Source organism: Bactrocera neohumeralis, chromosome 6 (assembly GCF_024586455.1).
Source record: "Bactrocera neohumeralis isolate Rockhampton chromosome 6, APGP_CSIRO_Bneo_wtdbg2-racon-allhic-juicebox.fasta_v2, whole genome shotgun sequence".
Taxonomy (NCBI): Eukaryota; Metazoa; Arthropoda; class Insecta; order Diptera; family Tephritidae; genus Bactrocera; species Bactrocera neohumeralis.
Window position 1 is genome coordinate 7,360,403 of NC_065923.1, and position 27,412 is coordinate 7,387,814.

The following is a 27,412-nucleotide window of genomic DNA, read 5'->3' on the forward strand; positions in this document are numbered from 1 at the left end:
GCGCGAGCAAGTTTTTGGCTAACTGCAGTTGGGGCTGCTGCTGACGATTAAAGTGAAGAATCAAATCGAGCAAAGTGCAAAGAGTTTTTGTGCGTTCGTGCAAGTTTGGCGCGAAATATTTGGTGTTGTTCGGTGCTCGGCTATTAATTTAGTAATTTTAATTGGAAAAGTTTAACGACACGCGTGTGCGAAAGTCTCGCAAATAGTTTAGAAAAAAACAAATTTAAGAAGATTAAAATTGAAAATGTAGAAAAAAAATTTTACCGAAAAAATCGCGTTAAATTGAATTTCGAAGAAGTGATATTAAAAAAACTCCAACGAAGCTGAATGCTCAAAGGCATTTCTAGGATAAAAGTCCGCAAATACACAAAAAGCGTTCATTTCGACTTAGACCAACACCGTTAGCTGCACGAGGGCCGAAGCATTTGGCAAACTGGATTATACCGCAGATAACAACGGGCCATGGGAGAAGAATCCGGCTGTCGCTGTGAGTGCTGCTGGCAGTGCCGGCAGCGGCGGTCACGGTTCCGGCAACGCGACGACACTGGCCAGCGGTGGCACCACCACGACAACCACCGTAACGCCAATCACCACAGTCGCTGGCATTAAGCCGCTACAACAGCAATTGCAACAACAATTGATGCATCAGCTGCAACAACGGCAGCTGCAGCAGCACCATCAACACCACCAACATGTACAGGGCGCGGCTGGCGCTGGCGCCGGCACCGGCAGCGGCATCTCGGCTGGCGGCAACAATTCGGCTGCGGGCGGCGGTGGGCACTCGCATTTGCATGCCACCCATTCGCACCCCCACCAACACGCCCACGCGCACACCCATACACACGCGCATCAGCATGTTCATCACCAAGGCGCTGGCGTTGCTCTGCTACAGCAACAGCAGCAACAACAACAAAAGCAATTGCAGCATCAGCACTCGCATCCACCGTTGGCGCCACACGCACATCCGCCGTTGCAGCATCATGTCTCGCTGGGCGGTGCTGGCAGTCATCGCTATCAGTCCATGGTGGCGGCTGTGGTACAACAGCAGCAATTGCAACAACAACAGCAGCAACAGACTACGCAGCAGCAAGCACAACAGCAACAACAACAACAACAACAGCAGCACCATCATCATCGCCAACATTCCACGCCGCAACACCACCGCTCGGCATCGCAACACTCCGCCACAACCATAAGGCGCCGCACACTCTCGCACGTTTCACGCTCTTATTCGGCGTCCGCGGCCGCCGCAGCCGTAGCAGCAGCAGCAGCTGCCGCCTCATCCAATGCAAATGCGAAGAACTCTAGCGGCGGTGGCAACATACAGGTCGCCCCGAGCGTGGAACGCTCCCGTTGCCGTTCACCAATGATGCTGTGCCACAGCCACAGCGACGGCGAGTTTCCCATGTACAAAGGTAAGTACAAGAACGGCTAATGCTTGCAACCCATAGTCAATATGCCTATCCATAGTTGTGAAGTACTTTAACTCTGTAACAGTACAGAACTTAACGTGAGCTTTATTTTGGTTGGGGAATAGTTTCAAAATCGTTCAAAGCTTACAATATGGGTTCAGATAGCGGCAGATAGAAAGATAGTTAATAATGCGGTATTGCACTGCGAGCTAGGGTCTATTGTTTCCGCTCCTATATTACTTATGGTCACCAAGGTCCAGTATCCTGAACAATTCCAGGTGCCTGCTGGGCGCTACTGAGGTGATGTGATCCCTGTCCATGTAGATGGAACCCAGGGTCTTAAGCCGGTTTCTGCAAATTTCTGGTCAATCCAGAATCAGGTGTGTTGTTGTTTCCTGCTCCAAGTCGCAGAACCGGCAGTTTGCGCCCATGTTGGGCAAGTGCTTCCTGAGCCTGCAGTGCCCTGTGTAGAACGCGACCAGGAGGCGAAATTTGTAACGGGGGAGGTTAATCGTTTCCATAAACCTAGAGAGGTTATACCCTTCTAGAAGCAGCTTGGCATGGCAGATTCCTGCTGCCTGCTGCCAGTGCTGTTCTCTCTCCACTCTCTCCTTCTTGCGGAGCAGCTACCCCGTTTGCACACTGATAGGCGGTTCAGCTTTCCTATGCACTGATCTACTAAAAGCGATTTAACCTTAAATGCCGAGATCGCTTTTAGTGCCGGTTGATTGAGCTACGCACTGACTTATAGCAAAAACTTCTGATTGAAAAATGTTTGGAAAACGTCCTATTGGTATGGATAGCCTAGTATGGGGTCCCGCAATGCCTGCCCCAATGCCCTCCGGCGTGTTCGTGCTTGGAAGAAGGGCCTGTGGTGTGCTTTCCCCTAGGGCTTTCTTCTGTTGAGACGACATTATTTTCCTTTTGCCGAAACATTGACATTAGCAGCATGGTATGTTTCGCTACGTGTTTAATCACCAGATGAAGTGGTGTGAGTTCCAGTTTGACTTGGCAGCCCAAGCAACCGCTCCATATTTGACAATAGGCCTTACAATCATGGTATACAGCCATCTAATGATACTTGGTTTGCATCCCCATGGTCTGCGGCAGATCACGACGAATCTCCTCTACAATATTTAACAACAAATTGTCCCTTAACAGTCACACTATAAATGCTAACGAGACCGTTGCCTGAGGTCTTTGAGATCCCAAACACCGCATCTTTATCATTCATGAGACTCACGCTTATATTAAATCCAGGTAATCGATTAGCTGACAGCGAACGGGAGCAATGGAGAGTAAGAGAGTATTCTCAAAGTCTTCTCTTGGTGTTTAATGCAATGGTAAATACCGAACGAAGGATGACAAAGGGCCCGACTGCAAGTGCACCCGCTTTGGTAATCGAACACCCTAACACACTCGAGGAGCGAATGCACTTGAAATGACATGTGTAAAGCAGCACACGTTGGTGCGTAGATGTTTCGCAATAATTCAATTGGAAATATGGCAACGATGTGTAGCTGTAATAGCAACTGACGCCAACAAAGCGGCAAGCAGGAAGTGCATTGAACTGTTGCATTGCAGTGGCAAAGACTTTCTCTGCTCCACATTGCAACAATATTTTACACATATCTGAATTCCTTAATGAATTCTGGTTCATGGTTGCCATCTTTCTTAATTTACATAAATAAAATGTCTGAATTCTAAAATGGAAGTCCGCAAATTCGGCGTCTTTTCCACTGAAATTGTAGCAATTCACAATTTGTTTGGCAATCTAGCGATCATTGCAAATGATGACTAAGCTTACAATAGAATTTTTAACTCAAAGCGAAGCGAAATTGCTCGCCGCCGTCGTAAATTTGTTCCAATCTCACGCATGACCTCACCTAAGCACGGGCTATGATACCTCTAATGTGTGCGTCGACATTGTTACGCACTTTATCGTCTTCTACACTTTGTATTTAATAACCTCACCCAGATAGTGCACATGCACTCAGCCATACGTACGTCTTTTTATGGGTGAAAGCGTCATCATAAAAAATAAGCTTTTTCGTCTTAAAAATATAATACATACTTCGTGACCGAAATTTTTATCGGCCTTCAAGCATTTAGCGATAGGAGGACTTAAAATTTCGCACGGAATTTTAAACATGGTGTTAGTGTAGTAGTACATAGGTCCTTTTCGTTCCCACCGCCATTCGTTATCGATTGATACACACCTCTTAAAGTGTGTTTCGTATTTTTTAAAGAAAAAGTTTGACGAGTTGCCACTCTGAAAACGTATTAACCTGCGACTTCAATATGTATAGGGTCTAGTAAATAGAAATCCACTATTTTTGGTTTCATTTAGCATAGTTACAATTATCCGATTAAGGTGAAATAATCCTATAATATCCTATGGAAATAGTGAATTTATTTTTTACTATACATAATAAATAAAAGTTGATCCATTTCGAGGTTCCGTACTTTTTTTTTAAAGAAAAAACACAGAAACGTAAAATTTGATTGTGAATGTTTAATATCATTCGAAAGAATATCCTTTGGCATTTAGTTTTTGAAGATTATCTCTTTCAAATGTTGGCCGCGGCTACGTCTGTCTGCGGTCCATCCGTTGACTCGTTAGCGCATTTTGAGTGGTAACTGGCGAATGACATGCGCGATGTTTTGCTCTAAGGCCTCAATCGAAGTGGAATTGTTCAGATGGACTTTAGACTTTACATATTCCCACAGGAAAAGTCTAACGGTGTGATATCACACGAACTTGGTGGCCAGTCGACTGGCCCAAAACGTGAAATTATCTGCTCATCGAAGTGTTCTCTTAACAAATCCATTGATTGAAATGGTAGCCCATAGGGCGGAACCATGACGGTTGGGAAGGTCGAGCGGCTTCAGTTTTTATACATGACAAATACATGACAGCTTGACACCACACACGAGTGATCTATTAAAAAAAGGCTATTGAAAAAAGTACCTCTACTGGGATCATCTATTATAATCGAAAATGTATTTGTAATTATTAATTATTATTTCATTTTTGATTTTATTGCAATTGATATGTTTTTGTAATAGAGTAGATCACAGTGAAATAATTTTTTCGACTCTTTAACTAACTGTTAAATGCAACGGCAGAAGTTCTTATGTTTTTGAAATTCGATTTGCTCAAATATACACAGCAGGACACCCACGTTGTTGAATTATGGTTCATAAGACAACATATTTTCATCAACTCTGCTCTCTCCAGTAGCCTTATTTAGTTGTTGTATTTTCATGCAGCAATATATTTTATTGAAATATTAATTTCTGTTGTTTATGCCGTTATTTATCAGAATTACAGGTAAGCAAATTCCTCAAAATTACAAAGGCAATGTCAATAAAATGCAAATTCATTGTTAAAATTAAATCAGACCTTTGCTTTCGCAGTCATTCTCAAAAGTAATCAACAGTGAAGCAAAAACGAAAATAGTAAATAATCTGAACAGAAGTTTAATGTCGAGAGCAGACCGATTGGCGCCCAGCCTCCGAAGGCTTGTTCAATTGCTTTTTAAATGCGCTTTGCGCACCCACCACCTCAGCCCACATGTGTACACACATACTTACTCAACTTACTTTCCCTCGTTTTATATAATATAGAGGAGCGGAGGCATGAGTATTTGTGGAATGGCTCCAATGAAAGAAAATAAGATGGCCGACCGAATTCATAAGAACATAATGAATGGTATTCGTTGTACTCAAATATGCTTAACTGTAAAACATTCTCCATTTTGTATTTATTTTAATTATTCAAATAATGAAAAACCGCTATCAAGAACTTGCCTGGGTAGAGATTTCAATAAGTATAGTAGTAGATTTCAGTGAGCGAAAGTAAACCCATTGATTTGTGTTTTTAAACTTTGTTTTAGTTTGAACACATCCTTAGAACATCATCGGATTTTTAAGTGCTGGTTTCGCATTTGCTACTTGGCTCCCACGTCACTGCTGACAGTCATAACATCGAAGTCGTAGATAATTTCGTCTATCTTGGAACCAGTAGTAACACCAACAACAATATCAGACTCGAAATCTAATGAAGAATAACTCTTACCAATAGGTGCCACTTCGGACTGAGTAGACAATTGAGAAGTAAAGTTCTCTCGACGAACAAAGACAAAACTCAGCAAGTCAATCATCATCCCCGTCCTGCTATATGGTGTAGAGGCATGGACGATTACGATGATTTATGGTCCTTTGCGCATTGCCAACAGCCAATACCGCAGTGGATGGAACGGTGAGATGTACGAGATATACGACGAGAAGGACCTGGCTACACTTGGAAACTCCAAACTGCGAAAAGGAAAATCCACTGGCGTCTACGCCAAAAAAGAAAAATATATTTAATGATTAAGGTGCCTTTCCCCCTCGTGAGAAGGTAACGAATGCGCAGGTGGTCTTCTGTAACACCTATCCGAGAGTCCCGGTAGCTCTGGCGTACGCACGTTCAAATAAACCGAGTAGTTATGTCATAAACATCCATAAACCACGCATCAACGTGAGTGGGTGTTTGGCTGTGTGTTTGCACAAGTGCACATTTCGAATTTCGAGTATTTGCAAAATGCGAAACAGAGGTAACGCAAGTGAAATTCCACCGAAACGCCAGCACCAAATTAGATCTCACACCCGCAGAGAAATGGTTTGGCTCCGCAGGCAAGTTGCCGCAAGTTGTGGCGTTCAACTTAAGATGCTGCGCAGCTATGTGTCGACTTGCCACTTGCCAAATGGCTGGCAGCTTGCAGCGGGGTACGGCGGTTTGGGGTTTAAGTGTGTCATTTGCATAAAACCGCACATTTTGCATTCGGAATATTTTGGCGCAATGCTTCACGAAATCACTGTTAACTTCTTCTCGCCCCAATTACCACACGCGCATAACGGTATACGATGGGCATATTCGTGTGTTTGTCGTACTACAAGTTGGTGCTGCTCTACACAGCCTCACATACACACAGCCACACACACAGACAAGTTGAATAGGCGTTTGTATGTTGCCAAATTTCTGCAGGCGAGTGCCAAGCCGAAAAGCGAACAGCCTTATCGTTGTCGCGATGACTGACTTTGACACGAAAACACAGCCACCGAGAACCTTGAACCTTTTCACTTCCACAACAACAATTAAAGTGATAGCTGAAAAGAGATTGGGCAAATGGCTTGCTAAGCCAGTGAGTTAAGTAATCGTGTGAAAGCGTTAGCGGCCAGTAGGAGTCAGCAACAATAGCAAAGCATTAGGCCTTCCACTAGCCTCAAATAAAGATCAACAATAAAAATTTAGTTAAATGGCATGAGAGTGTTTTACATAAAAGCCGAGGCGGGAATTGACACACAAATGCTCGCATATATACACATACACATATACTATTAGATGCGGACTTTTGCAATAATAGCCATCATTCCGTCTAAGCGCTTCACTAAGTACTGGCTTTTAGGCAAATTTCGGAATTTAATTATTCACCGTTAGCGTTTATTATAAAATCTCGCGCAAATATTCGGTGAGTTGCAAATTGAAAACATGTGCGCTCTGATATTGACTCATATACATATGTGGATGCTCTCACATCTATAGAGTAATGAGTGATGAAATCATCTTAGCACTTAGTCATGAGGCGTCACATATTGGCTCAAGTTTTGAGTTCTCAGTGCCTCTCAATCTGTTGTATAACTTAATTAGCACCAACCATTACTGTTTCTCTCTTATATTTATTGGTTTGGTTCCAGAAATGTCGTACTTTTTCTGTGTCAAAGTAAGTTCTGACTTTGGATTGAATTTTTCTACAGAACCATAGAAATTTTCAAGTTCCCTTTGAAGTAATGAAATTTCGGTACATTAGAAATTACTCCACAATATATAGTCTAAAAGCAAGGACTAAGAACTACATATATGTTATAAGCTGCATTTTGAATGAGAAAGAAGCTTTCAAGCTTTAACAAAGGTGTAGACAGTAACTTATTATATATTATTATTAAGATTTAAGAGCTAAGTTCGGGTATAACCGAACATTTCTTACTCTTGCAACTTGGAAGGATTACAACCAGGGAAGTACCTTCAAGTAAATAAGGCCTGTTAGTTATATGGGGTATAGGGCGAGTTTTCACCCGATTTTATTCGTTCTAAGCATAAATATGCAGCGTTATAAGAAAAATACGATCTCCCAATTTTATCAACATAATTCACATATTGACCAACATATAGGGTAAAAAGTCACCCGGTAGTTCGAAAACCTTAATATTAGGTATATGAGGGTATATTAAATGATTCTTGATTTGTATACTGGAAGGTGAAAGACTCAAATGGAATTTAAAATTGTGTTATAAGGGAAGTGGTTCGGCTTCACTCACTCATTTTCACACTGTAACATAGGAATATCCGTAAAATGTTATATACTGAATTTGGTTGAAATCGGTCGCGCAGGTCTCGGATACAGGGTTTGTCCCGCAAGTAAAGGACTGAGTCGATTTAAAAAAAACTTAGTGAACCAATCGTTTCTATTCTTTAAAAACTTTCAAAATAGGCTACTTCTGCGTCGATGCAGCGCTGCCAGCGCGATTTCCAAGCATTGAGGGCGTCACGGAAAGTCGAGGTGCATGCTGCTTGGATCCCCTTTCATCAACCTTTTCAAGCAAGGAAACAAAAAATGTCCGGGGGGGAGGTGCATCTGGGCTGTAGGACGGTTGTGGAAGCGTTAGGATTCCGGCCTTGGTTAGGTAGCTGTTCACAAGAAAGTTGGTGTGAGCCGAGGCGTTGTTGTGGTGCAACTGCGAATCGGCTACGTCGGACCCAATTAACCCTTCGTTTGAGTCTCTTGAGGACTTCCACGTAAAACTTGGTGTTGACGGTTTGTCCAGGAGGAACAAATTCATGGTGGATGAACCACTTCTTACTAAAGCGCGGTGCGCGTAAGCTTCGAAATACAGTCGCGGCGGAAAAAATCAGTCTTATTACATTCCGCACAAACCCTATGTTTTCACCAGAAAGTGGGCGGTCCAAAGCTTATCGTTCAATTTTGACCCTGATCCCATTAACGCCCTGTCATACCACTTTCGGAGGATAAAATTTAGTGTCTCAGGCGTTTTCAATTATTGATTTATGGCGCTTTTAGTAGTTTTTTACAGTACCGTTATAAGAAGAGTGAGCGGGGTTATTTTCCGATTTCATCCATTTTCACAATATCGGTAGGAGTTCTTATAATATTTGCGATAGGCAAATTTGGTTCTTGTAGCTTCAGAGGCTTAGGAGAGAAGTACATTAAGCTTTTTAGAGGGCGCCGAATTTTTCTAAAATTTTACTCACAGATGCCACTTACTCCAGCAATGCCCTGTGCTAAATTAGAGTTTTATATCTTAAGCTTAGTTAAGGCACTTTATAGATCTTTCGTTAATGGTATTTTATGAGCGTGGCAGTAGTCCGATTACGCTCATCTATGAACTCATAGTTTTTATTAATAAGGAACTCGCCAAGCTTCATCAAGATATCTCAATTTTTACTCAAGTTGCAGCTTGGACGGACGGACGTCTAGTCATCTTGATCATTTACATATATGTAACTCTATATCTAGGTGAAGAACACTATTATACTCCGTAGCGACACGTTGCAAGAGGTAGCCCGTGAATTCACAAGCATTTAAACTGCATCCATTAGCAATTTCAGAATGAAATGACAATTAGTAATGCAATAGTTTGAGATATTCTTTATCTAAACTACAGAAGTTTGCATAGTACAAAGCAACAATTAGCCACAATATGCATGGGGTCCAGCCTAACAAATACTATCTGAGGTGAGCTCTAAACTTAAAACATAAAAGACATGGAAGGCGTTTGTACAAACCACGCGAGAATTTTCAGAACGGAATAAACTTCCACAAAATCCATCAGCTGCACATAGGCAGCGTAAAATTAAGCGACAGAAGAAGCCATTAATCAGACACGAAAACTCCAGTTCTTTATATCTACTTTAAGTGAAGACTCAAACTTTACCAAGAGAAATCTTAAATAATCCTTAAGTGCGGTAAGAGTGCATAGCAGATAGAGAATACTATGCGCTCTGGTTATGGTGGCCATTAAAACACGTTTCTGATCAAACATACGCCCACATACATGCAGCAGGAAACTTTATTAATTTCGACGACTGCAAGCGGAAATAAAGCGCCGAGCAAGGAGAAAACAAACGAGCCGCACGTCTTGACAACTCTGATGATGTGGCGAGTTAAATTAGTTCAGCACTTACTCAACACGAAACGGAAGTGCGAAGGCAGAAGAAGTGCGATAAGGGAATACACAACCATAAGATAAATCGCAAAAGATAGTACGCAGTAACTACAAATAAGCAAAACGTTGGCTAAGGGCAAGCAAGCGCGTTGAAAGCTGGAAATTGAATTCCCTTTACAAATCAATCACAAACTCAACAATGTTGGATGCTCTCGGAATGAAGTCCAGTGGGCAAAGGCTTTTGAGCTGTTTTTTCTCGCTTTGTGTTTAATGAGGAAATTATTGGAGAGAAATTATTTGCTATTAATATCGCTTGCAACAAGCTGAGCCCTGCATTTCAAGTCTGTGTATATTCAAGAGTATTTGAGAAATCATACCCACACACACCTATTTACAAGGCAAAAGCCATGCAAGAGCACGAGAGCCGTTAATATTGTTAGTATTTAAGGAAGAGTGTTTAATTGTCGTGCTGTTGGTGTTTGGACAATTGCAGTGGCAGCGTTGCCAACCCTTTCAATTTGATCATTTAGTTCTGTAGACTAGAGCACAATAAATCCAAACTAATGAAATGTAACGAATAATTATAGTCACAGAACTAATGGAGTTGCCGAGCCAAGGTCATTAATATTAAATTCTCATTACATACACACACACATACGGTGCTTAGTAATGTGTCGCCTTAAACTTATGGTTTTGGAATACTTTAGTTTGGGCGGAGGTGTACGAGCATTGTTCGAAATGAATAATTTTCCGCAAATAAATTCAAATTGCTCGTTTCGAGTAATAAATCCAATTGAATTCTCACTCAGCCCATGAGTAATTGCCAAGGTAAAGTGAACTATGTAATCAATGGAATGAAAGGCTGTGCTATCGTGGCTGTCAGAAGCAACAGCGTGGCTAAGTGCATTGTCACAAGCAGCTCCATCGCGCTATGAGTGACCGTAATAGCATAACGGTAAGAATACCTAAAGTAGGTGTGGCTTTTTAGTTGAGCGCGGTCCCAGGTGCTTTACTGGCGTAGGAACCGCTAACGCGGTTATAGCCGAGTTAAAAAAACGCACCAATCGTTTCTTCTTTTCGCAAGGTGGCGTCAATTGGAGATTCCAAGCTATTCCATTCTGATCTCTCCAGCGGAGTGGAGGTCTTCCTCTTCCTCTTGTGCCACCGGCGGGTACTGGGTCGAATTCTTTCAGAGCTGGAGTGTTGTCGTCCATTCGGACGATATGACCTAGCCAGCGTAGCCGCTGTCTCTTATTTCGCTGAACTACGTCAATGTCGTCGTATAGCTCATACAGTTTATCGTTCCATCGATTGCGGTACTCGCCGTTGCCAATGGGTAAAGGACCATAAATCTTCCACAAAACATTTCCCTCGACAACTCGAAACGTCGACTCATCAGTTGTTGTCATCGTCCATGGCTCTGCACTATATAGCAGAACGGGAACAATGAGCGACTTCTAGAGTTTGGTTTTTGTTGGTCGAGAGAGGACTTTACTTCTCAATTGTTTATTCAGTCCGAAGTAGTACCTGTTGGCAAGAGTAGTTTTCTCCCGCAGTAGAATGAAGAAGTCGCGCGATAGGGAGTCACTTTGTCTGAAACCTCACTTGATACAGAACGGCTCGGAGAGGTCTTTTTCTGACGGAGCTTTTGGTATTGCTCCACGTCAGTTTACATAGCCGTATTAGTTTAGCGGGTTTACAAATTCAGACATCGCGGCTAAAGTCAGCTCTTTTTCGAGCTGTCAAAAGAAGCTTTAAAATCGGCGAAGAGGTGGTGTGTGTTGATCCTCTTTTCACGGGTCTTTTCCAAGATTTGGTGACTATCTGGTCAGTTGTTCTTTTTTCCATTTTGAGAAGGCTTATCCCACGGTAGTTGGCGCAGAATTTGTGGTCGCCCTGTTTGTGGATTGGGCAGAGCACACTTAAATTCCAATCGTTGGGCATGCTTTCTTCCGACCATATTCTAAGAAGCTCATGCATGCTATTCATAATTTTTTCGCCGCCGCATTTGAATAGCTTGGCCGGCAATCCATCGAAACCCGTCGCTTTGTTGTTCTTCAGATAGATAATTGCTATTCGAACCTCTTCATGGTCGGGCAATAGAACGTCTGCTCCATCGTCATCGATTGGGGAATCGTCTGCTTTCACTTTCACTGCTATTCATCAGGCTGGAGGAGTGCTCCCTCAATAATTTTTGTACGCTCTGGGCATCAGTCACTAGATCACATCTGGGGGTCTACAAGAGTATGCTCCAGTCTTGAAACCTTCTGTTAGTCGCCGCCTCTTTTCGTAGAATATTCGAGCATTACGCCTGTCGGCCAGCTTGTCTCTGTTTTTGTCTGCAAATACGTCTTGCTTCCCTCTTTAACTCTCGTTATCTATCCTATCTTGCCCGTTCTGAACAGCAATGGTTACTTTTGTAGCTGTCCGTAAGGAGCTTGAAATGCCGTCCCACAGTTGATTTATACAGAATAAAATTTAATAGAGGGATATGGTGGATAAGAGGCGGCATGAAATATGCTCATAAAGTTGAAAAACTTTTCTTAAATTAAGAAAGTATGGTTGTAGTTCGATTTTCTCTAGTGTCAAGAATTGATTAAGTTTGGAAGAGGCAGATCAAGTGTTTTCTGTGCCATATATCGAAATTACACACAGAAGAGATATGAAGTCACCAAAAACGATTTTCGACGTCGTTCGCTGGGGAGTTGAGTTAGCAATAACAGCAAGTTTCTCAAGTGAGATGAATTGGCATCGTGAATTCACTTATTGAGTAGACTAAATACCTGCAATTGCTTTGGCATACTAAGCATATGAATAAGCTACGGTAATTATACGCTGTCGAGGTGAGAGTGTGTTTTTCGGTTCTATGTGCTCCGTTAAATGACACAACTAATAGCCGTTAACTAATATGAGACACAGCAATTTACCTTTTGTGCTCTGGCCGGCGAGAACCACAAGATACGCGGACACCGCTAATTAAACAGCTTTGCTGATTTCATTTCACTTAGCTAACGGCTACAATTTCAGTCTAAACGGCGACGCGTTGAATGGCATACGAATACGCTAAGTTGTTGGGCAAACGGGAAAACGAACAGTGGCCGCTTGAGATCGAAAAGAATTTGTAATTGGAAACGCATGAGACTATTGTGAGTGGCGAGCAGTAAGAAGCTGTGATTTTGAGTATGCAGCGGGGTGCAGAGCGTGTGGTGGATAATGCAAATTTTTTGTGTTACTTGTCGAATTGTTGAAAACAAGTTTGAAGTGCCACTAAACAAGTGAACAAGTGCTACAATTATATATATGTATGTGTGTATATGTGTAAGGCCGAAGTTGAAAATCAGAAAATTCTTAGAATTAGTGAGCACTAGCATGTAAATTAGCGCAAAGTGCCGAGGTGCAAAGTGCTTGGCTAGAAGGACGCAATGTGCTCACCTACATATTGATTAAGAATGTGTGCCAATTGAGAGAACGCTTGCATTTTTTCTAAAATACATACTTTTTGCGCGTCTTCCGCTTTATTCCGCTGCTGTCCAAGCACTTGTTTAACTGTGTCGCGCTTTTGTTTTTCCTCACTGTGTCCATTGTAGTTCTTCACTTCGGCGTTTCGTATCCATTGTGTACTCGCGCGGCATTGGCGCATTGCAACGACCAGCGACCAGAAGCCATAAAGAAGGCTTTCAAGCCGAGCGCTTCGGTGGCGCGCTAGTCTTCAGCAGCAATGATTGATTTTTAATTTAGTGTTCCACCTTCGTGTTGTTGTTGTGCGCGGTCATGACATGCCTACGTCCATCCATCAAGCGCTAAAGTGTGAAAAGGTGTACAAAGTGAGATGTGAAAATGAAATGAAATAAATTGTGATAACTGCCTGAAAGCAATTCCCCGCGAGTGCGTGTGTTTGTCAAATTTTCGTGTTATTCACTAAAGTGAGTAAAGTGAGTTGTTTTACACGGCGTCTCCACTGCGCATTTACTAAACTGTTTCGCACGCTGTTCGCCACTTTTTAACTAGAGTAAACATCACGTAGCCCATAAAAACGCTCGGCACACACACACACTTCCACGCATATACGCGTAGCGGCGAAAAACCTGGCACTTTCGCACATATGAGCGCTGGCAAATAATGAAATGCGAGTCGCACGTGCATGAATCTACGTCGCAAGCAGCCAAAAATAGACCGGGAGCTGCAGCTGCGACGGCTGAGCTTTAGTGCTGTTTATTCTTTCACTTTTATCCATTCTACTTGCTTTTTTAAACGCGTGTGTTTGTGCGTTTGCCTTCGTTTGCACATAATTCAGCGGCAGTACTTGTACTTATAAATATGCGTAGCATGTGTTGCGCCTGGGATCAGCTACCTGCTGGCACGCACTGCAAAGGCCCATCAACATCGAAGTCCTCATCGTCAGCGGCGGCTGTGCAGCACTACAGCGAGCAGCTGGAACGCACTTCAGCCACGAAGCGGGTGACGGCGAAGCCTCCCACGCGTGCACAGCCCCTTTCACAGCAGCATCGCTCGCAGCCACAGTCGCCGTCGCAGCCACACCACCGTTACAGACGGCACCATCACCACCACCACCACCATCATCATCAGAGCCAGCCGCACAGCCAGCGGCAATACTATTATCAGCACAATGGGCTGCAGTATTCGTACCAGGAGTATGGTGTTGGCGGCGCTAGTGGCGGAAAGGCGACGAGTAACTGTCGGAAACGGAAACTACTGTATTTCTTTAAAACAGGTAAAGTTATGTACTGTTTTAAGGGACGTGATGTATATTTTATAACTTTGAAAGAGACGTTTTCGAAACTCTAGATTTCAAAATTCGTTATGCATATTAAAGAAGAATTAAGGAATAACTAAAAAATGGCAACCTTTGTTTATTCTACATAGTTGTTACCATATCTGAGCTCGTAAGTCATATATGAAATCCTTACTTAGTCCCTTGGTGTTTCTAGAGAATGTTTATTGATAATACATTTTTTTAAGGTTTGCTGAAGTCTTTTCCGGAATCAGAGTATATATGCCTTAAGAGTATAATAGTATGGCATAAGATCACTTTTTTTGAATAAATGCCGCCAAAATTATTTGATACTGTTGTTGTAATAACCGAATTATGCCTTCTCCGTACTTTTACCTTACATATGCTACACGCTTTGTGACTATTTGTAGGCAACTTCCAACTTCTGGCGAGGTTTCTACAAAATCTAAATCATTGTTTGTTTTTTGCTTTCCTCAAAATTCGTAGTTATTCCAACTCGTACATTATTCCATATAAACTGTACGTTGGGTATAAAAATGTAGCAAGCTTTTCGCTCACACTCTGTGTGTTCTTTTCTTTTCAACTACTAATGCGAATGACAAAGTGTCAATGATGTGAGTCATGAGTTGGAAAAGTTATTCCGTAACTTTTAAGTATGCCGTTGTTCTGCGCTTCCAACACTTATTTACATTTAGACTGACGCGTATACGCTTCAAGCACTTCCCAAGCTGATTAAATAGTTTATAATGACTACTCATAAAGGTAGCTATAAGAATATGCAGTTATCAGCATGCCTTTGAGTTTCGAACTTCGAACTTTGAACTGTTTAACCAAGTTCAAGCTGCAGCTGAGTGAAGGCTCAATGTAGGTTCCAATTACCGCACCCATATAAGTCTACTTTGCTATAGTTTGCTGTGAAATCTATTTTTTTTAGTCATATCCTTCACATTTTCCTGAGAGAGCTGCAAAAATCAGACCCCTAATGCATATGTATGTGCGTATAATACAACTACAAACATGTGCTGGCCGCTTTCCAACAATAAACATGCCTACGCATGTCTTCAGATTGTAAAACATTGCGTAATTGCTAGGAATAAGATATGTGTTAAATACACATTACTTATGTGCGCGCCTTGCCACATATGCATGGCGAGAGGAGGCGTGGAATATGTGTGCACTCGTCTATAAGTTGCCTTTGTTGTCCTCCTTAAATAAAGATAATGTTGTAATTCATTTAAATTGTTCTATAAAAGACACGGCAAACTACCTTTGCTTGGCACTGATGCGTGTGCATTTGTATTATCCCAGCCCGCTGAGGCGTATGAGTTACGTTAAACGCGCCATGATTATGCTTTTCGTTGTACAGGGCGTATGAGTAATACTTCCTTTCATGAGTAATGTGTATTTACCTGGCTTGAATTTAAATCTGCATGCCAGTCGGGCGGGAACTCATTATACGTTCCAGAAAAGTAAAAAAAAGTCTGTTTTTCTCCTTAAGAGCACGCATTTGTTGTTGGGTACTCTCCGTTTCGGTTGTGCTAGCGGAAGCAGTTATGCTTTATTCTTCAAAAATTCAGATCTAGTTGGATAAAGATTTATTGTCGATACGAGTACACATGCCGTCAGTAGTAAGATGTGGATTTACGCTGATAATTTAATCATTTACAGGCAGTTGAAGTGGTTGTTAACTAGTTGAGCAGAAAATTATTGATTATAATAGAATTCTAATGGTTTGTAAGAAGCCGCCAATGAGTGTCTTCCGCAAATATTTCAGAATAAAGAAATGCTGCTAATTGTAGCGCAATAACCACAACAGCAGACGAATGATACCCCTAACAACAGCGTCTACATAACCGGCATGGACTCAAATGTGAATTTGTGTTTGAAAAAAAAAACCTTCCAACCCATTAAACCCCATTAAATAAGAGCCATAATAGTGGCGATTTCTTGTGCAATTTTCACATTTATGTGAATTTTTCCTTAAATCCATGTCAAAGGTCAACGACCTAAAGCAACTTATTACAAACCAAACCCAAAAGATCATATCAACCTTCGTGTAAGCAAACAAATCTTTTTGCAAACGCAGCAGCACTATTCGGCAACAGCCTGGAATCTTTCCGAGAATGCATTTGAGATTTTGCTTTTTATTTGGCAGACCTCCTCATTTAAGCACAAATTGGCTTTCTCAGCACACAGCTACACACACATCCATGTGCAGCCTGTAAGTCGTGCGGCAGAGTTACTTAGTTAACAAAATGTTGCCGTCGGCTGTTTAGATGCGTTCAAAGTTCTCAAATGCATGCCACACCATCGCACTATCTCTAGACTTATATGTATGTGCTTTACATCATAAGCGCCAGCAGTGGCCATGCAACTCATTTGCAGTCTCCATGAATACACATCGTTCCTATTTGCTCGCTTGCGCCTGTCACATGTAGTATACGCACACATACATACATACATGAGTACGCATTGTGCAAAGCTGTTTGCATAAGCCTCTGTCTGTCTAAATGTCTTTTAACATATGTGTTGCACGATTGCATGTTGCAACAGTTGCATCTGCTCATGGATTGTCTGATGATTTACTTTGAATTTGCAAATGTTATCGGAAAGACTGTCTAAACGCACACACACAGACACACACGAGCACTCGCATAATGAATATGCACTCGTGCATATGTAAATAAGTACACAAGTGCTTTAAATTTACACACACACACACACACATGCATTTGATATCGTAAAATCTCTATGCCGCGCAAAACCACCGTTTTCCAAACACAAATAGCAACGCAGCGGAAGTAAAAACTATTTAGAAAGCCATTTCAGCAAAAAGCAATGAAAATTCCTTAAATTTAGTGCGTTGAAATTCTATAGATTCTTTAGTGGAAGACCAATAAATCAAGCATTGAGTTTTCGTCAAACAATTTTGCTTGGAAATTTGTCCAAAAAGAAAAAATAATTCCTGAAAAATAATATGGAGTGAATGGAATATGATAAGCCTATTAAATAGTTATATTATTAGAAGAATTCTTTAGCGTTTGAGCATACAACTTTAAGCCAGATTATTAAACGATTTTATGATGGCAGTTGACTCGTTTCAAAGAACTGATATTTAAGTATCGGCTACTCGAATTTACAGAGAACAAAATATAGTTTATAAAGTTACTAAAGGATGGCTTCTATTAGTGATTCATTGACAAGTATCTCTGTTACAAGCAAATTCGACACAAGGTGACAGACCGAACCAGGAGTTTTAATATTTTTAAGATTTAAGTCCGTGGAAATAGAGGACACAATCTTCCAGCAAACTCTTTTACTTTAAAAAATGTCAGATGAAATTATTTTGATATGGTTCACAAACTCAGAATTTTCCACGAAAAGATCAATTCTGAAACACTCAAATATTAAATGACCACTTATATGTTGACCATAAAGTTTCAACAGCAAAATGTTTCAACAAAAATGTTTTTTTTTGGTGTCAGAGAAGAAATCTTCCAAGAGATACTGCCGCTGTAGGAAAGCAGCATGCACGATTCATATTGTCCGCTAAGGATACACCTCTTTCGGGATTACGCCCAGTTAGTATTACCTAACTTTACTGGACTTGCGGCTGCTTTAGCTTGTATTTGAACCTGGGGGACCGCCTTTAAGCATTACTTCGCAGGACCAGGCAGGGCAAGAATGTCTCTTCACAAACTCCCTGCGAGATTATTGAGCTGGTCCCGCTGCCGTTCTCTTATCCTGAGTTCTTGGATCGCTATTGCGGTCCACTCTTTCATTTTCGACCATACCAGCTTTGATTGAAGCATGTGGCTTATAACGTTATCGGACGTCATCTTTTAGTTTATTATTCGTTCGATGGCAGTTCTTTCCATCACATATAGAAGAAAAATATAAGCTTGGTGTTTTCATCGGCACTGCTGCAGAATGAACATTTTGTGTCATCATCGTGGCCAAATCTGTGGAGGTACTCCCTGAAACAGCCATGGCCCGTCAAAAATTGCGTCAGATAAAAGTTTGTCTCCCCCGTGTCGTCTTTCAATTCAGACTGGTTCGTTCTTAATGAGCCTAAGCATTCATCCCCCTTTTTCTGCCGCATCTCATTGTCTTTGCTACTGCTCGAGGCTCGCCTGTCTCTCCTTTTTTCGCTCGTCAGCAGTTAGATACCTATGCATAGCTTTATATTTTTGATAAACTCTACTTAAGTAGTTCTGAGGCCATTAAGTCCGAGGCATAAGACTAGATATGTATTGACCATTTCATAAGAGATCGTTCTAACACGCAGGCCACACTCATGACTCTTAACCTGGACACTGCCTTTGCAATAAGAGCAAATGCGTGTATGTGTATATGTGTAGGTATATGTAGTTGCAATTATTATATGCCAGAAGATAGTTTCAATTAACTTAAGATAAAAATCGCGTTATATTTTTTCAAGCGGCTACGATTTATGTGTCTTCTTCGAAAAGCAGTTAAGTCAAATCCCATGTATCAATTTAAATGCATCCAATACTTGACGTGCTTGCAAGATTTGGTCAATAAAATGGCTGAAATTGCCGAAAGCAGAAACGTACACTGAGCCGAATTGTAGATAGTGAAATTTAATAAGCTTTATATGGCCCACAGTGGAATTTGTAGTTACTTACTTTGAGCTTAAAAGGGAAATAAATGATATAATGAAACTAAAGTCTATGAATTTTCATATACCTCAAAGTATTATAAAGAAATTGTTTTGAAGTTGATCCATAATATTGATGCTATTCGTTCCACAATAAGAAAAGTATATTTACTTACTCAAGTTTCCGAAAATAAAAGCTTTTGCCACACAATGTCTTTCTGTGTAGACGTAACATATGATTTAAGGAGCTCAGACGATTGGCGATAATTTGCAAAGAGCCTTTTTATGCTCGAATAAAGTGAAAAGCATATTTGTGCAAGCATATATACATATATATAATACCATTATGTGTAAATGTAGCATGCCTTTGAGCATTTCGCAACATTGGTCCTGCCAAAAAGATTGGGCACAATGAATGACAGCCATAATTTATGCGACTTTGACTGTGATGGCGTCGATTATGGAAATTTCTTACTGTCTCGTGAGTTTTCTTTTCCAATGCAAGTGTATAAATATGATAAGTAGGTGTTTTCATATACTTTAAGAAATATTAACCGATGCCCGAGGAGTAAAAGTTATTGAAGAGAATTAAGAACAACTTAAAGGCTTCTTTGTATGTTTACAAAGGCTTAGTTGTATGTTTACAGCTTGTATGGAGCGCTTTTATATGTTGTAAGATATCTTTTCGAAATTTGGTATAGATTATTGCTCAAGGGAAGGCTACAAACTTCGAATAATTTGTTTAGATCAAAGTAGTATAGCGGATAGCTGCCAAATAATCCGATCAAAATCAAGGTACAATTTCTTTTACAACCTTTTAGGCTATAGGAAATACGTCTCTGTAAGGTATTAAAGCCTTTGGGACAGCCGAAGTTTACGTTTTGTTTCCTCGTTTTGGGAAATTGAGAAATAAGTAACTATTAACCCTTAATAAGGTTACCAATAAGGTGCCACATACCTTTTGTATTAATTAACTACTTGATATTGCTATTAGCTTACGAATTATTTGAATTTTATTCTCGGCGACTAATAATTACGTGAGCTCCTAGTAAACAATCAACAAACCCATACACGAGCCATGAAAATTGTCTTTTGCCAGCCAAAAGTCCCTAAAGCCAATGAGTATATTATCTAAGCTCGAAAAGCACATACAAACACATTTCTATGCACTATATGTATATACATACAACACGCAGCATTGTTTACACACACACATCCCCGATATGTAGTAAGTAAACTGCACTCGAAGTGGCGGTGATGCCAACGACCACGTAATCCTTTTAGTCCTTGTAACAAGTTTTTGGGTAAAGTAACTGTATACAAGAAAAAAGTAAAAAATAAATTCGTACACAAAATAAAAGTGAAAGTGAACACGAACCAGAAATGGAAGGAAAAAGATTTCGCTGTAAACAAGCGCAGCCACAATTCGCCCCAGAGCTCACACCCACACTACTGGGAACCTTCTTCGCAGAGCAAAATGTAGATTTAAAGCTTTGATACAGCCGAAAATACTCGCAAGCGAGCGGCATGCGGGTGCCTACGAATGTGTGCGCGTGAGAAAGTGTAATGGCACACACCCACAGGCGCAAACGAGCATATAATGTGTGTGTGTGTGCATATAAGGGCTGCATAAGTACATAGTCTGTATCTAAACATTGGGGATTTATAAGATTGTTTTGCCGCTATTCTTATTTGCCACTCTCCAAGCACAAATAACAATGCAATTCACTGCGCCAAAAGGCGACAATAATAAAAGACCAAATAGGGAAAAAGAAAACGCAAAATATGAAAAATGGTTCTAAGAAATTGTAACAGTCACTGGAAAGCGAGGCTGTCAGGCAAATAAAAAGAACTGGGCGCCTGTGCGAAATGACGAATGGTGTAAACAACATTTGCAATGCTTGTGACATGTCTACAACAGAAATTAGATGTTGGCAACAACAGCGGATTGCTTTTTGTCAACAACATTGAATGCTGCAGTAATCATTCTTCCGATTCATCAGCTGTTAAACAATGTTGGAAATGGAATTTCGGAACACAAGATGAGTTGCTCGCCTTCACTCTACAATTGTTTGGAATGCATATGAAATTATTATAATATTTGCACGGCCATCACGGGCACGCTTTCAGAAGTCCAGATGCTGAACCCGATTTCGACGGTTTTCAAGCATAAGTCGGCCGATACTGCGGCAATTTCACGTTCGATATTCGTACGAAGTTCATCAATCGTCGATGACTTGTTGGTATAGACCATAGACTTGACGTGGCCCCACAGGAGATAGTCTAACGGCGTCAAATCGCACGAACGTGGCGGCCAATTGACTGGGCCATTTCGTGAGATAAGACGTTCACCAAACTTGGTCATCAATAAAGCGGTTGTGATATTCGCAGTGTGGCTTGTGGCGCCGTCCTGTTAGAACCACATATTGTTCAAGTCCATATCATCCAACTCCGGCCAAAAATATGCGGTTATCATTGAGCGGTAGCGATTCCCATTCACAGTAACGTGCCGATCTTGATCATCACGGCCCAATGACGCCGCTGGTCCATGAACCGCACCAAACCGCATTTTTTTCGGGATGTAATGGTGATTCATGGAGTACGTGTGGATTGCTGCCTGTCAAATAACGCATGCTTATTGAGGAAGCATTTCAGTCAGAAATTAACCTAATCGCTTAAGATGATTTTTCGATGAAAATCCGGATCTTTTTTAAGTTGTTGCTTAGCTCAATTCACGAACATATGAGGACTCTGGTGGTCAAGCGGCTTCAGTTCTTGCGTCAATTTGATCTCGTAAGAATATAGGCCAAGATCTTTTCCTAAAATTCGCCACAACGACGTTGCAGAGATGCCCAAGGCTTGAGAACGACGTTTGAGAGTCTTTTCGCAAATGATGCTCGAAAATTCTCAACACTGAGCACTGTTTCAATTTTTGTACAAATTTTTCCATTAGACGCTCAATTGTTGATCTGAAAGGACGATTATGACGACTATAAATTGGACGTAGCGCTTTAAAGTTGAAGCCACTGACTCCGAATTTCGGAAGTGAATTTTAATAATTTCGTCTCATTGTTGAGTCGTATATCTTTCCATGATGAAATGGTAAACCTTACTGAAGAGAAATGTCGAAAGATCGGTCTACTTTTGTGACGTCCCTATTGAAAAGCCCGTTATTATCTGAAGAGTTGTCATAATACGATAGTATTAAAAAAATGAACAAGAAACTGTAATTTTTTTGGTTAATCATGTTTTTCTTGTATCAGATGCTGAAAGACTCTTCCACTCTTCCACATTTCCATTATTTTATCTTATTTTTAAAAATATGAGAAAAACTCTCTCCTCTCAGCAATCTGCTATATCAGCTGCAGTGTGCAGAAGCAATTTTTCTTCCTACCTTCAGCAAGCATGATTAGTCGCTGCAAACAAGTTTGACTGCCAGGCGGAAACTTCATTCACTCAGAAGCTACTTAAAAAGTTCTTGCGGCCTTTTCCAAGAATAATTTTTAATACTTCTGGATCCGCTCAATATACATAAGTAATATTGTTGGTGAGCATAAGACTATTTGTGGCAGACTACATGCCACTATTGCCTGTGGGTGTATGTGTGTGTATAGCGTGTAATTGTATATGCATACCCGCCGGACCTTTTCTCCGACAAAGCAACCAATTTGTGACAAACAAATGCTGACTGCGACCCCCGCAACTGTCGACAAAGCTTCCTGCCTGGCTATGTCTTCATTCATTCTTTGTCAAGCGGAAAATGTCGTTTCCTTTATAACCTCCGTTACTGCGCGTACATGTACATATGTTTATGCGCTATGTGGCATTCATTGCATTGTTGTTGTGTTGTTGTAGAATTGCTTAATTTTGCTGTGTCAAGCCGAAAGTTTGCGGCATTTTATGTCTGGGTCAATTGGGGAAATTGATTGGGGCGTGTGTTTCTGTACTTTGAGGTCAATCAGGGAAAAATGTCGCAACGAGAAATCAGGTTGAAAGTGATTGCTAATTTTATGCCAGTTTGCCAGCGCACATGTGTGTGTAAAAAATTAAAGTAACAAATGTATGCCGCTATAATTTGTTTGTTTTTGCAATGTGTGTTTCCCCTCCAGCAATCGCCCACACAATGGGCCATTTATATCGCATTATTCAATTTATTTTGCATATTTTGGAAACTTTTTGCTTCGAACTTTTCACAAATTGCGATTATTTATAGATTTCCGTGCGATTTGCCGCGGAAAATCTGTCAACCGTTCACTAAATCTCATAATCTCCTCAGAAAAATCGAATGTTTGGACAAGGGCATAAATCTGCATTTAATTATTTTCTCCATTTTCTAAAAAAAAATTTTAATTTTGACCAAAATTCACTGACTTTTTGAAGTGACACCAAGTAAGCGCTGGTGTTGTTGTTTCAATGCATTGTGATTGAGATGCATCAGCGAAATGAGCGCTTGCGGCTCGCTACATGCCATGTAATATACATATGTACCGTTTGACACTCAGCTGCGGTTATATTTAGCTTGGCGTGCTTTTGCAATTAGGTTTCAACCGCCAAGGTTACAATAACAATGCCTCATCACATGTTAGCCGTCTTAATGCTCATCCGTACAACAAGCACACGCATATAAATATACATAAATATGTGCATGTGTGTACCGTATTGCATATTAGTTTTCATTGTATGTGTGTGTTTATGAGTTTTTAATCCCTCGACGCAAGCAGCGAAACGAAATGTGACAAACGCAAGATGCAAAGCGCCAACTATCGAAGCGAAATATGAAAAGCAATGCATGAAAACATAAAATGTCTCTTTACAACGTACACATACACATGTGTGCGTGCATGTGTATGTGACGCTCATTTGGCTTAACATACACACATACATATGCATATATTGTATGCCCACATTAGATGCACGCTTGGCCTTATGTTTTCGCAAAAATATATGCACTCGTCGACAAGTTGGTTCGGCGGCTTTGGGCTGTGCATTTGTGGGTGTGCGCACGCTTGGCAAGCTCGTTGAAATCCTTGAGCTGTGATTTGTACGCCCCACCAGTTCTTTTGTGTGAAGTCTGAAACCCCTGTAGTGAAAATAACTGTAACAACGGCATGCTATAATGCTTGGCTTTCGGTTGGCATGTGCTTACAATCCTTTCCATTGATGTCTGTATGGCTGGGGGGTCTACTTTAGGCGCTATTGTATGGTAAGCTGCTTTAGTATCCAGTGCCAATTTGAGAACAGACATTAGTGGATACTTTTTTGAGCATCGAAAGTAAAAAAAAATATTGATACTGTAATTAATTAGAAAGTAACAGTAAAATTAGTAAACGGGTTTGCACCATTTTAGGAAATATGCAAAGAAGAAATGAATGTGTTTTCTTAGTTTGACATTGTATTCCTTCTTCACTGCTTGGTTTATTTTTCATTTGGTTCTTCTGCATCTTCCTTGCTGTTTTCATTCAAAGGCATATTGTTAGGCGCAACAACTAAGATTTCTAGCTATCGTTTTTGTTGTTTTCACTCTTTCACCGCATCGTCAAGCGCTTGTGTATGCTAATCATGTTTTTAGCTTAAACAAATACAGGAAATTTCTCATATATCTACATATGTTCATATGTATTCATTTTTAGAGTCAAACCAAATATCGTTTGCTTTTGCAATTCAGTGAATATATACAAACATATGCTTATATATGCATATATATTAAGCCAGGCAGGCATTTTTAGCTGTTAACCAGAATTTTTAGTTACAAAACTAAGGCAAATGAAGCATTTAAGCAAATATCTCGTCAAATGAAAGAGTTTCCATACAAGCACCTGATAAGGATGAGAAAGTGAGCAAATTTCAGATCCATAGCTCACAACCGTAGGGACTAGTTTGTGGATATTCAGATAGACGGGGAGTGGGACAGACGGACATGCCTAAATCGGCTTTCAATCGGCATGAATTTCTTAAGTTTTAAAAAATTTTCCGAGATTGTTTTTCAAAGTCATGAGTTCCACATATTTATATATATAGTATATATATATATTAGGGCATTACCTGATTTCTTCTTCTTCACTGTGGCGCCGATTGGAGATTCCAAGCGAAGCCAGGTCATTTCCCACCTGGTCTTTTTAACAAAGTGGAGGTCTTCCTCTGCTTCCCCCAACGAGTACTGCGTCGAATACTCTCAGGGCTGGAGTGTTTTCATGAATTCGGACAACATGACCTAGCCAGCGTAGCCGCTGTCTTTGAATTCGCTGAACTATGTCAATGTCGTCGTATATCTCGTACAGCTCATCGTTCCATCGAATACGATATTCGCCGTGGCCAATGCGCAAAGGACCATAAATCTTTCGCAGAATTTTTCTATCGAAAACTCGTAACATCGACTCATCGGTTTGTCGTCGCCCAAGCCTCTGCACCATATAGCAGGACGGGAATTATGAGCGACGTATAGAGTTTAGCTTTTGTTCGTCGAGAGAGTACTTTACTTTTCAATTGCCTACTCAGTCCGAAGTAACACCTATTGGCAAGAGTTATCCTGACGAAAATTATCTACAACTTCAAAGTTATGACTGTCAACAGTGACGTGAGAGCCAAGTCGCCGATTTGACAGGAGATTCGCTTTTTTCTGTGCTTTCTTGTTCAGCCTGGAGAAAGCAGAACTAACGGCGCGGTTGTTGAGGCCAATGAAATCAATATCAGCGGTGGACGCCAGCAGCTGTACACTCTTATAGAAGATGGTACCTTCTCTATTTAGTTCTGCATCTCAAACTATTTTCTTTTTGGTGTGCTTTTGATGTTACTTAACGTCAGTTTACACAGCCGTATTAGTTTTGCGGGGATACCAAATTCAGATATCGCGGCATAAAGGCAGCCCCTTTTCGTGCTGTCGAAAGCAGCTTTGAAATCGACGAAGAGGTGGTGTGTGTCGATTCTTCTTTCACGGGTCTTTTCCAAGATTTGCCGATGGTGAATATCTGGTCGGTTGTTGATTTTCTAGGCCTAAAGCCGCACTGATAAGGTCCAATCAGTTTGTTGACGGTGGGTTTCAGTCCTTCACACAGTACGCTCGATAGAACCTTATATGCGATGTTGAGGAGGCTTATCCCACGGTAGTTGACGCAGACTGTGGGGTCTCCCTATTTGTGGTATGGGCAGGGCAACTTAAATTCCAATCGTTGGGCATGCTTTCGCCCGACCATATTTTACAAAGAAGCTGATGCATGCTTCTTATCAGTTCTTCGCCGCCGTGTTTGAATAGCTCGGCCGGTAATCCATCGGCCCCCGCCGCTTTGTTGTTTTTCAGACAGGTAATTGCTATTTGGATTTCTTCATGGTCGGGCAATGGAACGTCTGCACCATCGTCATTGAATGGGGAATCGGATTTGCCATCTCCTGATGTTAAGCTTTCACTGCCATTCAGCAGGCTGGAAAAGTGTTCCCTTCATAATTTTACTGTGATCTGGGCCTCAGTCACTAAATCATACTCTGGTCTTGAAAGTATATTAAGTATTACTACTCTTTCAAAAACAATTCTTGTGATATTATGTAATGATAACTCATCTAATTATTCTTACGAAAAATATATGTTGGTATATTTGTTGTTAGTTTTTGCAGCATTACCAACCATCATTTGAAAGATAAATATTTGTAATTTTTGTACATTTTAATTGGATAAATGTTCAAAATATGGTTGTAAACAAGAGATTCTGTGTTGCACATGCATTTTCATACACGATGTTGATGAGTTATGTTGGCAAGCATCTCGCCACCTTCCTACAAACTATGGGAGACGTGGCGACGTGTGTGGTTTTTTCAAAAGCTGATACACTCACATACAGACTACGTTACATATGTATGCTTGTTTTCAACCATATTTATTTGCATAACTTAATTGTATTTATACACACCTGATTTTATATAAACATTTATATTTTCTCTTCCCAAAAAAATGGCAGTGAAATAATATTCTCATTTTGTTTCTATTTGCAGGTAAGTTCTGACGCAGATGGATGTGACAACACGATGTTTACACACATAAATATGTAGGCATGCATGCAGCGTGACTGGCAGCTGAGCGCTTTCGATGATCTGCGTAGGTTGGTATTTTCATAAACTCAATGAAACGTAACACCGAAATGCCGCCGCCCTCATGCATAGCCGAAGTTCGGCACTTAAAAGTTACATGTCTGTGTCAAAAGCACACAAAAACACACACAGTTACATGTTTTTTTGTATGCCGTTTAAGTGTGTGTGCGTAGGCGAAAAACTTTCTCGCCTACACATTGTTGTTTTGTTATAGCCTCGACGGCGATGCTGCCAAATATCACCGGGAACAACGAAATGTTGCTCATACGCCGCAGCGTGCCATTAGGCTTTCGGCTACACCGCAGCAGCCAAGAGCTGTGA

At 40.9% G+C, this 27,412-nt stretch overlaps 1 protein-coding gene across 1 annotated transcript; it reads left to right on the forward strand.

Moving 5' to 3' along the window:
• Positions 1-640: 640 nt before the first annotated feature.
• On the forward strand, positions 641-27,412 carry LOC126761626 (GATA zinc finger domain-containing protein 10-like). Its single transcript, XM_050477955.1, has 3 exons — positions 641-1,415; positions 13,936-14,373; positions 27,306-27,412. Exons 1-3 carry the CDS (start codon positions 641-643, stop codon positions 27,410-27,412), a joined length of 1,320 nt encoding a protein of 439 aa, XP_050333912.1.